We start from the raw sequence: 16,514 nt of genomic DNA on the forward strand, positions 1-16,514 counted from the left end.
CTCGCAGGTAGAATTCTTTAGCTCCTTGAATGTTCTAATTGCATTATACACCAGAAATTCTTTCTGTGGTAAAGAAGAAAGAAATTACTAGTGGACTTTAACTTCATATAATATTGAATTTGAAGACAAGTCTTCAGAGTGATATAAAACTATTGGGGAGGGAGAAGATATCTGTTTAAGAAGAACTAGAAAAGAAATGTTTCTAGTGTTTGATATAAATGCAGCTCACAAAACAAAATGTAATAGAACTATTTTATTGAATAGAAGGAGATGTTCTGAACTCGGCTGCCCCTGAAAAAATAGTGGCTTCTGAGAATAGTGAAATAGCCAATGAACTTCCTCCTCATATTGCACAAAGGTCAGTCTGTCTCTGTCCTTCCTTTCCATAGATAGATAGAAATAAAATTTAGGTTCAACAGTCCAGCCAATATTAGCTGTCACTGATTTCATTGTTTATTGCTGGCTGGATCATGACTCATATACTTAAACTGAAAATGATCTAAACATGTTCTAAGATTAGAACATGTTAGATCATAAAGTGACCATAGTTAGAGTGCTCGTCAAATACCATGAAAGAGTCAAAAGTTCAATATAGATTCAGTGATGGCTCTCTATAAAGAATGGTTTGCAGATTCGGAACCAGTCACAGAACAGAGACTTCTTGCCCATCTCCTCTCAAGAGTAAATTATCCCCCACTTTCCCTTGTCATTATGAATCATGATTTAAAGTTGCATGTTTTCAGCTGCTAACTGTTGTTAATGCTAAGCAGGTTCCCTCATAAACCATAATTTAAAATGATGTGTGTTAAAGTTGAAATCATAGTTACAAGGGAACCTGGTCACTGGCTTACATCCTAATGAAGTGCACACAATAGTAGGGTTCACGGGGTTGCAACAGGAGCCCTCGCACCACTCCTCCAGTCCTCCTGGATTATTGTGCAGGAGCACTAATACTTCCAAGTGCTGCCAGCATGCTGGAAGCACTCTTTAAGAGCAGAAACAGATTGCTGAGGGTGCTTGGAAGTATTAGTGCTCTCTTGCACAACAGTGAAAATGTAAGAGGACAGGGGAGTTGCATGAGCCTTTCCACTGCATCCCCATAGTTCCTACTGATGAGTGTACTTCATTAGTTACGATGTCGACCACAGTTTCTGGAGTATGGTTTACTTCTGTGTGTTTGTATTCCATTGTTTTTATTATAAGTTGTAACATCCGGGTCCTGGAGCCCCGCCCAATTTCTGGTGGGGAAGGACTGTAGCAACTTAGAGTAAAATGAGCTGTAGCGTATATTTCGGACAAGAAACATTGGAAAATTGAACAATTAAAAAATAAACTCTGTCACCTTCCCCAGTCTAGAAATACATTCTGCCATGGGAGTGCTAATGTGTATGTGTATATAGGCAAGAATAGGGATTCTCTGTGCATGTTAGTGAAATAGACTCTTGCACACATGCAGAATGTCTCCCTCTACTGGCGTAAATAAGGAAGCCCTGCAAATGAGCTTGATGCACAAATCAGTGCATACCCAGACTGGATCAAGAACAGCATATGCTGGAATAATATGGAAAACACACATCTTACCATGAACCTGATTTTAGAAGCCCAAACCTTAACAAATGTTCATTTTGATTTGCATTGCTAGTGCTAAATTCTCTAAAAAGTGTCTCTAAAAATCACCTATTTAGCCAGATTAAAATGTTAACACTGCTTAATTATTATATGGTTTAATAGTTAGCTGATCATAGCTTCTCATTGAGAATGGATATTCTGCAAAAAAAAAAAAAAAAAAAATTGGGTTTGTATCCCTTAATAGGCAATTATGAAAACCAAAATTCAGCATCCATACTACTACTACTGCTGGTGCTATTGTGCACCAGTGCAAGGCAAATTCTGAAGGGGAACTGCTAGCAGAGGTACTGCTTCACTCATGGTTTCTGAATATTCCCTCTGCAGCCCTTCTGTGTCCTATCCTATCCTATTGCCTCCAGGGCCGTATCTAGGGTGGGGCAGGCAGGGCACTTGCCCTGGGTGCCACTTGAAGGCTTATCATTTCTTAAAATTAATTAAAAAAAAAATTGGCTGCCAAAAACAAAATGGCCACCACGCATGCTCAAATCGCCTCTGTGAGGCCCTAGGTTATGCCAGGCCTTGCAGAGGCCATTTGAGCATGCACGGTGGCCATTTTGTTTTCAGCGGAGAGAGAGAGAGAGAGAGAGAGAGCGAGCGAGCGCAACCACATGTGCTCAAATGGTGCGAGGCCCTAGGCCTTGCCAGGCCTCACAGAGGCCATTTGAGCATGCGTTGCAGCCTCCAAAATGGCCACCACGCCGATCTTTGCAGTCCTGAATAGGCCCGAAAATCAGCCTGGGACGGGCTGTGGCGGTGAATTAAGAGGCCAGCAGAGGGAGGGGGAATGGTGAGTTTGTCTTTGAATCAGTGTGAAATTCTTAGTATTAAGGCCCACTGGGAGTTTCAGAAAGATAATTAAAATGAGAGAAAGAGAGAAAGAAATACTAGAATATATTCCAAGCAGTGACACAGTTTACTCTGCATATCCTTTAATTATTTGCAGACTATCTGGGAAAAGTCAAATTCTCCATTTATTTTTAAAACTTATGTAATAGTGATGCTACAATTAATAGTAGAGAATTAGACAGGCACTTCTGTTTAGTTTTCCAAGTAAACTTCCACATAGTATTTGGGTATTTCATGAGCCCCAGCATACTGACATTTGTCGTTTTCCAGCATATTTTGGTCTGGCTACGTCCACTGCTAAATAGTTTTTGAAATATTAAAAGATTAACGAGCTTGACTTGTATTTTTCAGCTGATATTATGGTAAAGTTATCTGAAAGATCGGTGTCAGATGTTTGGACAGGGGGCGCAATTTCAGTGCTTGCCCTAGGCGCTATTTTCCCTAGATACGCCTCTGACCCTCAGCAATATATGTTTGGAAGGTTCAAGAAGTGTCAGGAGAGAGGGATAAGTAGCCTTATTATCAATGGCTACTAGTCTGGTGGCTATAGGCCACCTCCAGCCTAAAAGGCCTCTAAATACCAGTTTCAGGAGAGCAGCAGTAGGAGAGAGGGTGTGCCCTCAACTCCTGCCTGTGGGCTTCCCAGCGGCATCTCGTGGGCCACTGTGTGAAACAGGACGCTGGGCTAGATGGGCCTTGGCCTGATCCAGCAGGGCTGTTCTTAGGAGCGGGTGGGAAAGGTACCTTGCACTGTTGCATGTTACACCAGCATGTCTTAGATGCTGCCCTGTACATTTGAGTCTCATTGGTTTAAATGTGAATTTAAGCAAAATAATGGGTATTAAATTTATTGTAATTTGGCTGGATAAAATTTTGACTTGGATATCCCCCCCCCTTATGTGTTCTGTCATAAGAATATAATTAGTTAAGAATCGCAGATTTTTGTTATAGCAACACATAATCTTCATTAAGGGACATTTCAGGGTTGAAATGCTTCCATTTTTAGGATTGGTTCTAAGCCGCAAATGACTTTTTGAGCTGATCTGTGTAATTAGTGAAGCCTCTTTTACCCCATTCTTACCTCAGAAAACTGCCACGGCCCAGCAGTGCAAGACCAGCTCCACCCCGGATAAAACGCCAAGAAAGTACAGAGGTTTTACTGCCAGAGAGGTGAGGGCAAAATTTTTGCATTATCAGCAATATTCTAATGCCGCCATATTGTTCTCTAGTTTATTTTATTAAAAATACAGCCCAGCTCACATTGTTCAACCTTCCAGCCTCTAGTAATCTAATAACACATCTAATATGTATTTTCTATTTGCTTATGTGTATGGAGTGAGAATAGTATCTCAACAAAGGATAACTGATTTTTAATAGTCACATTATTAAAAAAAAAAATCCTGCTTGTCTCCAAAGAACAAAAATAACTTGCAAAATTAAAAGTAAATACTGTAGTAGTATTAAGTTTCATACAGTGTTTCACATTTTGAATTGCTGCCTTAATGTGAAAAACCTGATTAAATCCTAGCATTCTGCTATAGACTAGAAACAATTGTTTCAAGTGTTCTGTGTTTCAAAGATGCTTTACTATTTATTTATTTATTCATGTTTTTATACTGCCCCATCGGTCAGTTCTGGGCAGTTTACAATAAGCAAAATAGAAACCTAATTAAAACTAACAAAACAATCAAAAATTAAAACAATATAAAAAGATTTTAAAACAGTATAAAAATCCTGGAGCCAGACCACAAAAGAATATCTTAAGGGCTTTCTTGAAGGCCAGTAATGTAGTTAAGCCTCGGATTCAATTTATGGTTATTCATAAAAAAACAGAAATCGTTTGCTTTGCAAATTGTTGCAAAAGGTCACAGAACCCCCATTAAACTTAGTTTACTTGGAAGAATTTAGAGATGTGAAAGTATTGGTTGGTGGGGAAGAGAACCTGGGCCAATTCAGAGAAAAATATTTTTTCCATTTCCCTCCAAGACTTAGAATGGAAAAACTGGAAATTCTGGGGGAAATGGAAAAACATCTAATGAAATTCTTTCCCCCTTCCAAAATGAAATGTAATGAAGTGCTTGTGGAATGAGCAAAATTGCAGTAGTGTAAGATTGTGCCATTGCACAAAGTCATGGGAGTTTTTGGAATTGCACTCTTGCACAAAAGTTCCCTGCAACACACATGAGGCGTGCCACAAGTTGCATACTTTGTGCTAGCACAATTATGTTCGTGCTAGCACACCACTAATCCGAAACCAGGTGTGGCCAGTGAGGATTGGGCTGGGACGGATGGCAGGTGGGTGGAACAGGTGGTGTGGTCAAGCGCAGAACCAACTGCAGCTGCACCCCTTTGTCTGACTCCCTCCCTCCCCTCCTCCCTGCCTCCCCTCTCCTTTCCACATCCTGCTGCTTTCTCTCAGTTCCCATCCCATCTTTATCCCTCTGTCACCAGGTTGGTTCTCAGTTCCCAGCCCACCACAGCTGCCTCTTCTTCCCTCTGTTCTCATCCCGGCTTTAACTTGATCCACATAGGCTGGCTGTTCACCAGGTTGGTTCACTTGGTGAATGGCCAGCCTGAACGGCTAAAGTTAAAAGCTGGGATGAGAACAGAGGGAGGAAGAGACAGCTGAGGCAGGGTGAGTACTGAGAGAAAGATAGGTGCAGCTGTGCCAGTTTTGCGCTTGGCCATCCAGCCCAAGACAACCACACCTTTCTGAAATGCAAGCTAGAGATTTAGTGCAACAAGCTAGCACAACATGGTTGTGCAAGTGCTTCATTAGTCTGGATGTCAGCCATTGACATCATCATCATCATCATTATTATTATTATCATCATCATCATCTTATTTACACAGTCAGACAGGTGTTATTGACTGGTTTGTTTTATCCAGACATCAAGTCCTTCCCAAGGACCTAGGATGGCTGAATTTTATTGTCAATGTTGTTGTTGTTGTTGTTATAGATATCGTTGCACAATATAGGCTGTTCCCAGTAAAGCTGCTTTTTATAACTGGCTGATGGTGATTTCTGTGGCCCCTATAGTGTTGAGGTGCTCCTCAAGGTCTTTTGGAACTGCACCCAGGGCGCCAATTACCACTGGGATTATTTTGGTCTTTTTCTGCCACAGCCTTTCAATTTCAATTTATAGATCTTTGTATTTGGTGTTTTTTTCTATTTCTTTTTCTTCTATTCTGCTATCCCCTGGTATGGCGATGGCGATTATTTTCACTTGTTTTTCTTTCTTCTCGACTACAGTTATATCTGGTGTATTGTGTGGCAGATGTTTGTCTGTTTGTAGTCGGAAGTCCCATAATATTTTTAAATCTTCATTTTCTTCAACTTTTTCAATTTTATGGTCCCACCAATTTTTGGTTACAGATACCTTGTATTTTTTGCTGATGTTCCTTCCAGTGTATCATCCCTGCTACCTTGTCATGCCTTTGTTTGTAGTCAGTCTGTGCGATCTTTTTACAACAGCTGATTAGGTGGTCCACTGTTTCATCTGCTTCTTTACAAAGGCGGCACTTGCTGTTTGTTGTTGATTTTTCGACTTTTGCTCTTATTGCATTTGTTCTTAGTGCCTGCTCTTGTGCAGCCAGGATTAAACCCTCTGTTTCTTTCTTCAAGTTGCCATTCTTAAGCCGTTGCCAGGTCTTGATGATGTCTGATTTTCCACTTATATTGTGCAAATATTGACCATGCAGTGGCTTATTTCTCCATTTTTCTGCTCAGTTCTTGACGTTCTTTCTTGTAGGCCTGCTTTTTTTCAATGGTGTTGAGTAGTTTCTCGTTATTGACCATTTTAAGTGCATCTTCTTCACTGTCCCTTATATATTCTTCAAGGCCTCTTTTCTCCTCTTCTGTTGTTTGATGGACTTGCAGCATTCCTCTTCCACCTGAGCTGCGAGGGAGGTATAGCCTATCTACATCACTGCGGGGGTGCAGAGCATGATTGATGGTCATGATTTTCCTGGTCTTACGATCCAGCGTCTCTAGCTCTGCCTGGGTCCAGTCTATTATTCCTGCAGTGTATCTGATAACAGGTCTAGCCCAGGTGTTTATGGCTTGTATGGTGTTCCTGCCATTGAGTTTGGACTTGAGGATCTTTCTAACTCTCCTGATGTATTCACTTCCCATTTTTCTTTCTAAGGTTCTTTCTCTTCCAGGTTCTTGACTTGCATTGGGTAGTTCTATTCCTTCTGTTTTTGTTATTTTCCCTCTGTTCATTATTAATGCAGCACACTTGTCTAGTCCAAACTCCATTGCTATATCGCTACTAAATATACGGACGGTGTTTAGCAGTGATTCGATTTCTGACTGGGACTTTCCATACAACTTCAGATCGTCCATGTACAGCAGATGGTTGATTTGACTTGATGTTTTAGATGTTTGGTATCCGAGGCCTGTTTTGTTTAGTATTTGTGAAAGTGGGGTCATGGTGATTACATACAACAGAGGGGATAGTGAGTCCCCTTGGAAAATGCCTCTTCTAATGCTAACCTGTCCAAGTGTCTCACCATTGATTGTTAACTGGTACTCCACATGCTCATTGCTTTTTTAAATAAATATCTGAATGTTTTTGCTGACACCAGTTGTTTCTAAACATTTTAGTATCCATGTGTGAGGCAATGGATCGAAGGCTTTCTTGTAGTCAATCCATGCAACACTTAGATTTGTTTTTCTTCTCTTGCAATTTTCTAAAATCATTTTTTCAATCAGCAGCTGGTCTTTTGTGCCTCTGGTGTTCGGGCAATTTCCTTTCTGTTCAACTGGAAGCTGTTTGTTAGTTAATAAGTGTAGCATCACTTCATCTGCTATTATTCCAGTTAATCATTTGAACATGGTTGGCAGGCAGGTCATTGGTCTATAATTACTTGGAACTGCATCTTTTGCTGGGTCTTTCATTATGAGATGAGTTTTCCCAGTTGTTAGCCATTATTCAATATCACCTCCTTGCAACATGTGATTTAACTGTTTTGATAGTTGTTTATGAAGGCTTGTTAGGTGTTTAAGCCAAAAGCCATGCAGCTGATCGTCGCCTGCGCAGTCCAATTTTTAATTTTCTTTGCTCTTTCACTTATTAATTCTGGTGTTATTATTAGATCTTGCATTTGTTGGTTACATTTTTTGACCTCTTTCATCCAGCCTTCTTTTTTATTATAATCTATTGGATTGTCCCATAATTTCCCCCAGAATTGCACTGTTTCTTCTTTATTTGGTGTTTCTATGTTTCTTGCAGTTTCTCCTTCTGGTAGAAACGTCTCTGATTTGACTGGAATCGGAGATTCTGCCTGTGTTGTGTAATTCTGGCTTCATATCTGCTAATCTTCTTTGACACTGCTGTTATTGGCTGCTTTATTATTTCCAGGACTTCTCTAATTTTCCTTGAATCTAGGTGGTATTTTTGGATCAGATACTGTTTGGTGTTTTCATTCTTCAGCTTCTTGTCTTTCATATCTTTCAATTTACTAGCATCTGATCTAAGCCTGGAGATTTTATTTTCTTTTCTAATCTTCCATTTAGGTGATATACTGCTTTCTTTTTTTACAGGTCCACTGATCTTATATCCGAGCTCTTGTGTTGTTGCTGCACTGTACATTCGTTGGTTTGTTTCTTGCAAATTCTTGGTTGTTATTTCTGCAAGTGCAGCATTGACATCTTTTAATGCCTGAGCAAGTTGTTTTTTGGCAACTGTTTTTAGAGCTGGAAGTCGAACCATGGTGGTTGTTTGGTTCATGTGCTCAGTTATTTTTTGCTTTAGTTCTTGTTGCTTTTCTGTTAAACGGCATTTGGGTTTTTCAGGTGAAGGCAAAGGGGAGACAGTTCAGCAACAGTGGCATCCTCTATTTCCAACATCTCCTCCACCTGCGCCTGAGCAACTTAATTATTATTATTATTGGTGGTGGTGGTGGTAGTAGTAGTAGTATTTACATTTTATATCCCGCTCTTCCTCTAAGGAGCTCAGAGCAGTGTACTACATACTTCAGTTTCTCTTTCACAACAACCCTGTGCAGTAGGTTAGGCTGCGAGAGAAGTGACTGGCCCAGAGTTACACAGCAAGTATTATGGCTGAATGTGGATTTGAACTCAGGATTCCCCGGTCCTAGTCCAGCACTCTAACCACTACACTACGCTGGCAGGATATTATTTATTATTATTATTTTTACATTTATATCCCGCTTTTCCTCCAAGGAGCCCAGAGCGGTGTACTACATACTTGAGTTTCTCTTTCACAACAACCTTGTGAAGTAGGTTAGGCTGAGAGAGAAGTGACTGGCCCAGAGTCACCCAGCTAGTTTCATGGCTGAATGGAGATTTGAACTTGGGTCTCCCTGGTCCTCGTCCAGCACTCTAACCACTACACCACACTGGCTCATATGAATTAAATGTGGCTTCAGGATAAAGCTGGTTTTCTCTACAGTTATTATGGATAGTTGCAGGCTGCTTCACATATATAGGCATATACATTAACACAGATAGAAAAAGCATAAATCAGAATAGTGTGCTAGATTAAAGTAAAGTGTGCTGTTGAGTTGGTGTTGACAGCAAAATATCTCACATTCCTTCCCAGAACAGAGGAGAGCTGGTCTTATGATAGTAGGAACATAGGCAGCTGTCATATACCGAGTCAGATCCTTGGTAATCTAGCTCAGTATTGTCTACACAGACTGGCAGCGGCTTCTCCAAGGTTGCAGGCAGGAGTCTCTCTCAGCCCTGTCTTGGAGATGCTGCCAGGGAGGGGACTTGGAACCTTCTGCATGCAAGCGCTCTTCCCTGAGCAGCCCCATCCCCTAAGGGGAATTTCTCACAGTGCTCACACATAGTCTCCCATTCAAATGCCACCAGGACAGATCCTGCTTAGCAAAGGGGACAATTCATGCTTGAGCATGAATGTCCTCTTTGCTAAGCAGGGTTCACCCTGGATTGCATTTAGATGGGAGACTACATGTGAGCGCTGTCTGCTATAAGGGATTCCCCTTAGGGGATGGGGCAGTAGCTCACTGGTAGAGCATGTGCTTGCATGCAGTTGGTTCCCGATTCATTTGCTGGTATACCCAAGTAGGGCTAGAGAAGACTCCTGCCTGAAATCTTGGAGAGCCACTGCCAGTTAATATAGATAATACTGAGTTAGTTGGGCCAATGGTCTGACTCTGTATAAGGCAGCTTCCTATGTAACAGTATTGGTCATCCAATTATACTTCTAACAATGAAAGAGGAGAGTCTTTTTATTTAAATAGTCTTTCTATTTCTGAAAAACTGGAACAAAGTTTAGTCTGTACTCTTCTGCTTGCCAACCTGTCTTTCCCTGCTTCCACCTTTCCAAGAGGAGCAGACTGTCAACTGCTGGAAGAAATTAATTAAGGACGAAGCTGATGGAACATCTTACTTATCACACTGACCTCCTTCCTCATCTCTGTTGGAGAAGGGATAAAGTGGCAAGCCTCCCAGCACACCTTATCTTTGCCAGGCTGTCTTCATCCACTTCCACCTTTCCAACTGTGGGTAGGAATTAGGAAGGGAGCATTCAGACTGCTTATTTTCTGCCACTACAATCTTTGCTCCTTAATATAATAGTGCTTAAAAAGTATCAGAATATCAATAACATCAACATCAAAAACATTAATATGAACCACTTTAGCCTTGGCTGGAAATTAATTTTGAGCGAGCAAATATCCTAGACAATATATGATGTTGATATCTACTCAGAAGTAGCAGTGCTTCATATTAAAGTCACAAACGTTTCTCCACTCTCTTCATTCCCTAGCTGAGAGCCCTTGTGCTCTTGTCCTTTGGCTCCTGCCCTTGAGAGGCACAAGCCCTTTATACCTGCACAGGGAGAAGGTAAATTACAGTAGAGTCCGACTTCCCAGCCCAGCTGAAGAGAGTTCTGTCTTCCCTCCCAGTGAATGCTGGGTATATTTACAAATATTGATTTGCATCTAGACTATTTGGTCATGACTGAACCACAGAAATCAGTGGGGCAAGTTAGTCATGAGTAACATCCCATTAATTTCAGTAGTACTTAGTCATGACTAGATTAGTCTGGATGTTGCCCACTGTTTTAATTTTTTAAAAAGCAACTATGTTTTTAAAAGTTTCAGACACATACCAAATAGCACAAATTTTCATGCCAAGTTAGACATAACATTTGATATCCCCTCAAATTTTCATTCTTTTTCTGGAAAAGGATGTTTCCCATGCTTCAAAACGTCCAAAAACTTTACATATTTGGAAGAGGCTGGATATGTTCCATTCTTTTCTTTGGACATGCAGACTCTGTTTTCTGCCTTGAGTAACCATCAGTCTTAACATTCTGCCTGAACTGTATTTCTGTCTTTGATTTCTTCCAGAAATGGCAGTGCCAAAATAGTGACAAATGTTATTATAGATAAAGAGGAGGAGGATGACGATGACCAGTTTGTAGTGGAGGCAGCACCACAGATGACTGAAATGACAGAAATGGCAACGGTAGGTTAATAAATGTTCTCATTCAAATATGAACTGAAAATTAATTTGGTACCATACATTGTTTTGCACGCTCTCTTCATAGGTAGGGCTCCTGTAGATAGCTTTATACTTGGTTATTGAAGGCGGATTCATTCATTATGGCAACCAGTTTAGAGATGGAAGCACCATCCAATCATGTTGGCCTAGGATAGAAAGAAGTATGTAGCAAAGGATTTTTGAGATTAATATTAAATGCTTATGCTGGAATTAACTATTGGAGACAGAGCCTCTTGTTTTCAAGGCTCATGGCTGATCTTTTCAAATCTTGTCAGAATACATTTGTCCTGAATATGTGGCATTTTCCTGCTGTAGTGGTGTTCCCCTTATTTTATTTCAAAGGCATATATTATTCTTACTTGCTTTCAAATCCTGTTGTTAACCATACTTCACTTTCCATCTATTAAGGCATGTAATCTGCAGAGCCAATCCACAGAGCCCCTGATCTCTAAGCTATATTCACACTTTATCTCAAGTGAAATAAAAGGCCTCTTTTATTTCACTTAAAGAGAATAATTGAGTTATAGAATAGAGCACTTCTCCCATATGAACTGGTAACCTTCATTTTGTTGGTTGGTTGGGGGAATAATTGCCTTTTCTAGGCAAGAGCAAATTGACTTTCAGCTTCAAGTATTATTGTTTGAAAAATTTCCTTCTTTAAGAAACTTGCAAACTCTTTATATCCGTAATATAAATCTTATTTTCATATTCTCCAATTGTGGTTAAACAGGAAGCAGCTGTAGAACTGGAAGAAGATGAGAAGCATGGTAAGTATTTTTGTTTGACTGGGATTTTTTTAAAAACAAGACTAGGATTTTTTTCTCAGTATTTTTTACACACACACACACACACACACACACACACACACACACACACAACTATTTTCAGAATGCAGTAAAACTAGCTCAATTTCATCATCTCATACCACCACTAAATTTTTCTGCTTGGTTCACCTGCAAAAATTTCACTGCCTGCAGTCTAATTCTCATCTTTGTTCCCATATTCAGTGTGATTCCAGTTCCTGCTTTCTTCTCCTTTGCCTAGTGTGCCCTGAGAGGAGAACTGATAGCACACAGTCCCTTCTTATCCCTTTTGCTCTGTCATATTTTTGCTCTTACTAAAGCTTGGCACAGTATTTCTCAGACTTAAAGTTGTAGATGAGTATCTTAAAGTATAGATGAGGGTTGTAGAGATCCAGTGGACCTAACACAAAAAACATGATACATCACCTTGTCCTCCCCACCCTTTTTATTATGTATTGATCACAAAGGTTTCATATGGGCAACAGAAATAGTCACTATATTAGCTCAAAATGTTATGATTTGATAGAGAAGTATTTTGTAGCTATTAACTTGTAAATTAATGTTGAACTTCAAGAGTGCGCTCTCTCTCTCTTTCTCCAACAGGTGGACTTGTAAAAAGAATATTGGAAACAAAGAAAGATTATGAGTTATCACAATTGCCAAAATCTTCTGAGAAGGTAATGTGCTAATGATCTCTAAAGAATGTGTGTCGTGTTCTTAGCTGCTTATTATTTTAGTTTGTTCATTCCGGTTTCCATATTTATTCTATAGTGCTGCATCCCACAGAGCTAAAGTAACCACTCACATAGACAGCTTCTCAAAGACATTTTTAGAAGCTAATTATAAAAACAACAACCAGATTCCACTTCACAAAGTGCATCTATAAAAGACTACCCTATCCACTGACACACATCGTGGGATGCACAACAGCTGTTTATCCAACACCGTTCAAATTTTTATTATTTATTTAAAATACACAAATTATTTTATTGTTTAATCATTGACGCTCTTCTGGGAATCAGTAGTGAATCAGTAGTCCTGTAGTGGATAGAGAGTTGGAACATAGAGATTATCTATTTGCCATGAAGCTAACTCTATGGGCCATTCTCTCCCTCAGCCTAATTAATTCAGAAGGTTATTATGGGTGGCAAGGTAAGGGTGGGGTACAGGAATGGAGCTTGGCAGGGGACAGAATCTTGTACACCATCCTGAAGGTGGGATAAAAATTGCAGTTGAATAAATTTGCCTACTTGCAGGCAAATAAGAACGGGCAGTCGAAGGAGGATGCGGTCTCTGAGAATGATTTTATTTATATCTGCATCTTCACCATAGTCTTAGGGCCACTTCTGTTAGTAAATATCAGATCAATACAAAAAACACAATAAAAGTCACCACAATAAAAACAATAAAAATGCCAAATAAATTAAACATAATTTGAACATAAGTCAAATTATTAGACATAATTAGACAAAAAATGCTAGACAAGATCTAAAAATGTTAGACACGAAATCAAGGTGTATTATTTGTCTTTAAAAGGTGGAAAAATTCATTTGTGAGCTTTTGAGTGATCCTGTTATCTATACAATTACTTGTTGCTGTTATTAGTTGAAACACTCATGACCACTAGACATTTGAATGGTAGCATCTTGTTGCTCAGCAGCAGTTTCCCATTTCAACTGCCATAACTAACTTTCAAGCTGCGTTTTTTAATTAATCTAAGATGTTGTTGGCTCTATAGAGATCTGATAAGTTATGGAAAATAGTGAAATGATCTGATTAGTGATCCACAACCCCTTCAAGACACCAAAAGCCCCAAAGAAATGATCCCAAAAGGGACAAATTGAAGAGAAAAGGTGAATCAGTAACTGCTGCCCTGCCTGTGAAGCACCGTGATAAGTCACTAAAAAAGCACCGTGAAACAGAAAAAGAAGCAACCCCGTCGCCTTCGGGGGATTGCAACATGTAAAGCGCCCATCGATGTCAACTGACTGACATATTCCATCGATGTTGACGGACCAGTATCGATCATCTAGTCTGCCAGCAGTGAGACCTCGGCATCGAGCAGTCTCATTATCGCCTGCCCCAACTCCACAACAGTCTCTGTAGACACCAAGACTACAGTTGTCGACGTCGACATCTCCAGCATCGAAACCTCTTGACATCGAACACTATGTTGATCTAGAGCCTGAGTCTCTCTTAAACGCGACAGCATCAACAGATACAATACGACTCCTAGAGTCGGGAGGGGGGGGAGTACCCCTTCTACAACATTCAAGGGCTTTCTGAACCAAGGTCTTGATGTCGAGGAGGGAGAGGAACCAGAGCAGATCCCTCCTGTGCCACAAACACCTTCTTTAAGGAGCCTCTATGAAGACACCCTGTTGCAGGGTCTACTGCCACACAAAGGTTGGGAAAATACAGTCACTTTATCTCCAGAGGAGTATTCTCAGTTCTAACTCAGCACTAACTCAGAAAATGCAGTCCGACACACAAGTCACCCCAAGGCAGGTTGATTGTCAGGATACTTCGGTACAGACCATGACGCAACGAATAAGGAATCAGGATGTGGCCATCCAAGCAAACTTTTTACCACCTCAGATAATGCCATCTCCACATGTATCAACAAAATCTACAGGGCAGCATACTGCGGCAACGCAGACAAACTCTGCCCCAAGGAATATGGCAACACAAATGATTTTGGCAAAAAGTAGAGCCCTGCATGATTCGGACAAAACAAACTCCTCATCAGAAAGGAGTGGGAACTAGACTGCTGTGGTGAGGTCCACTTCCAACACAGGTGGCATGGACAACCACATACTTGACAGAGGAGATACTCACAAGGGCATTTCCAGGCATTGTATCTTGATACAATCTTTAACAGGCCCCAGTTGGGTGCGAGGACTCATCGGATGATGAACAAGCTTATGCATCAGACTCAACAAGTGAAGGAAGAGTCTAATGAACAAAAATGAACACATCCCAGAACCTGATCGAAATGTGTCAGCAACACCATCTATCTCACCAGCAGAGGAGATGAAATTTGACACCTGAAGAATTTCAAAAGAAATTTGAGGCTACCTTCACAAAGATAACAGCAACATGCCAGCAACTGAGCAACACAAAACATCTGGCGGAATCGAAGTCCCGCACTCTGGTGACTGCAATAACATTAAGGAGACATGCGTGGTTGCAGGCAATTAGCTTGCAACAAGACATGCGAGATCGCATAGAGGCTCTGCCATTTGATGGCAGGAGACCTTTTTGCAAGGAGCCGGACACCTCCATGGAAAACTGGAAGAAGTCAAAACAAACAGCACAGAAATTCACTACACTTCCCAAATATACCAATACAAGGTATAAACCATATCAACGGCTTCAAAATACATAGCGCCAGAATGAGTGCAGAAACTACAGAAAGCCTTACCAGAGGTATACTCCTAAGCCCTTCACAAAAAAATAAAGAAAAACAGTCGTAACAAGGCCTCACAGCAGGCCAAACAGCATCTTTGATTGGATACAGCCGATCTGCATTATTAATACCCAACCAAACCATCAACACCAGACATACCATCACTCTGACATCTGCTGGGAACAACATCAAACTGGCAAGCCATGCACAAGCATGGCACCATATAACATCAGATCAATGGGTCTTGAGAATAGTCAAGTCAGGGTATGCAATTTGTGACTCTACCAGAATTTATGGGCATAATGTTCACTCCTGTAATGGCAACACTGATGGTAGAGGTCAAAGAATTGTTGGAGAAACAGGCAATATTGTCAGTGCAATGGGCTCACAGTCAAACAGGATTCTATTTCAGATCCCGAAGAGGGACGGGGGCATTCGCCTCATAATGGACTTGCGTTGGTTGAACCAGTGAAAAAGTTTTTTGTGATAATGCTGCAAGCAATCCTTCTGCTTCTAGATCGCAACATTGTGGATCGCAACATTGGATTTGAAAGATGCTTATTTTCATATTGGCATACAGGAGAACCACAGAAAATATCTACACTTTACACTGGGCAAGGAGATATACCAATACAATGTGTTGCCCTCCAGCCTAGCAACAGCTCCAAGAGTATTCACGAAGTATATGGCAGTGATCATAGCTTACCTACGAACACAGGGCCTCTCCATCTTTCTGTATCTGGACAACTGGCTTCTCACGGCAAAAACAAGAGAAAAATTGGTGTTACACCTGCAGTGCATAACTGCTCTATTGGATGACTTGGGAGTAAGAATCAACTGGAAAAAATCACATCTATTACCTGCCAAACAACTCCGATATATTGGAGCAGAATTGGACATGAGAACACAAAGAGCGTATTTGCTGAGGGACCAATATGAATGAATAGTCGAGATGGTGAAAGCTTTTTATATGTCACCACTGCAGAAGGCAAGGGTGATCCAGGTGCTTCTGGGCCTAATGGCTTCTTGCACATCGACAGTCCGCTATGCAAAACTGCGGCTGGGGAAGCTGCAAACATGGTTCTTAGCTGAATTTCGCCCCAACATCGATCCACAGAATAAGCTGCTGTTTGTTCCGGAGCGCGTGCTGTTCTCCCTATGTCGGTGGACCAATGAAACAAATCTTCAGGGTATGCCATTTAATACACCTGTACCCACAGTAACGTTAACAACTGATGCCTCAATTATAGGTTGGGGTGCACATCTGTTGCATCTAAAGATACAGGGCCTCTTGTCACCACAGGAGAGGCAACTACACATAAAC

General features: G+C 40.8%; 1 protein-coding gene across 4 annotated transcripts in view; it reads left to right on the plus strand.

Annotated features, from left to right (window-relative positions):
- The window catches only part of TRAF3IP1 (TRAF3 interacting protein 1), a 91,333-nt gene that overhangs the window by 39,469 nt on the left and 35,350 nt on the right, over window positions 1-16,514 (plus strand). For all 4 annotated transcript variants that reach the window (XM_053283206.1, XM_053283203.1, XM_053283205.1 and 1 more), the window contains 5 exons: window positions 265-358; window positions 3,562-3,645; window positions 10,825-10,942; window positions 11,709-11,745; window positions 12,385-12,458. In XM_053283206.1, coding sequence (XP_053139181.1) covers window positions 265-358; window positions 3,562-3,645; window positions 10,825-10,942; window positions 11,709-11,745; window positions 12,385-12,458 — 407 coding nt within the window. The remainder of the gene's footprint in view (window positions 1-264; window positions 359-3,561; window positions 3,646-10,824; window positions 10,943-11,708; window positions 11,746-12,384; window positions 12,459-16,514) is intronic.

Source organism: Hemicordylus capensis, chromosome 1, assembly GCF_027244095.1.
Source record: "Hemicordylus capensis ecotype Gifberg chromosome 1, rHemCap1.1.pri, whole genome shotgun sequence".
Lineage (NCBI taxonomy): Eukaryota > Metazoa > Chordata > Lepidosauria > Squamata > Cordylidae > Hemicordylus > Hemicordylus capensis.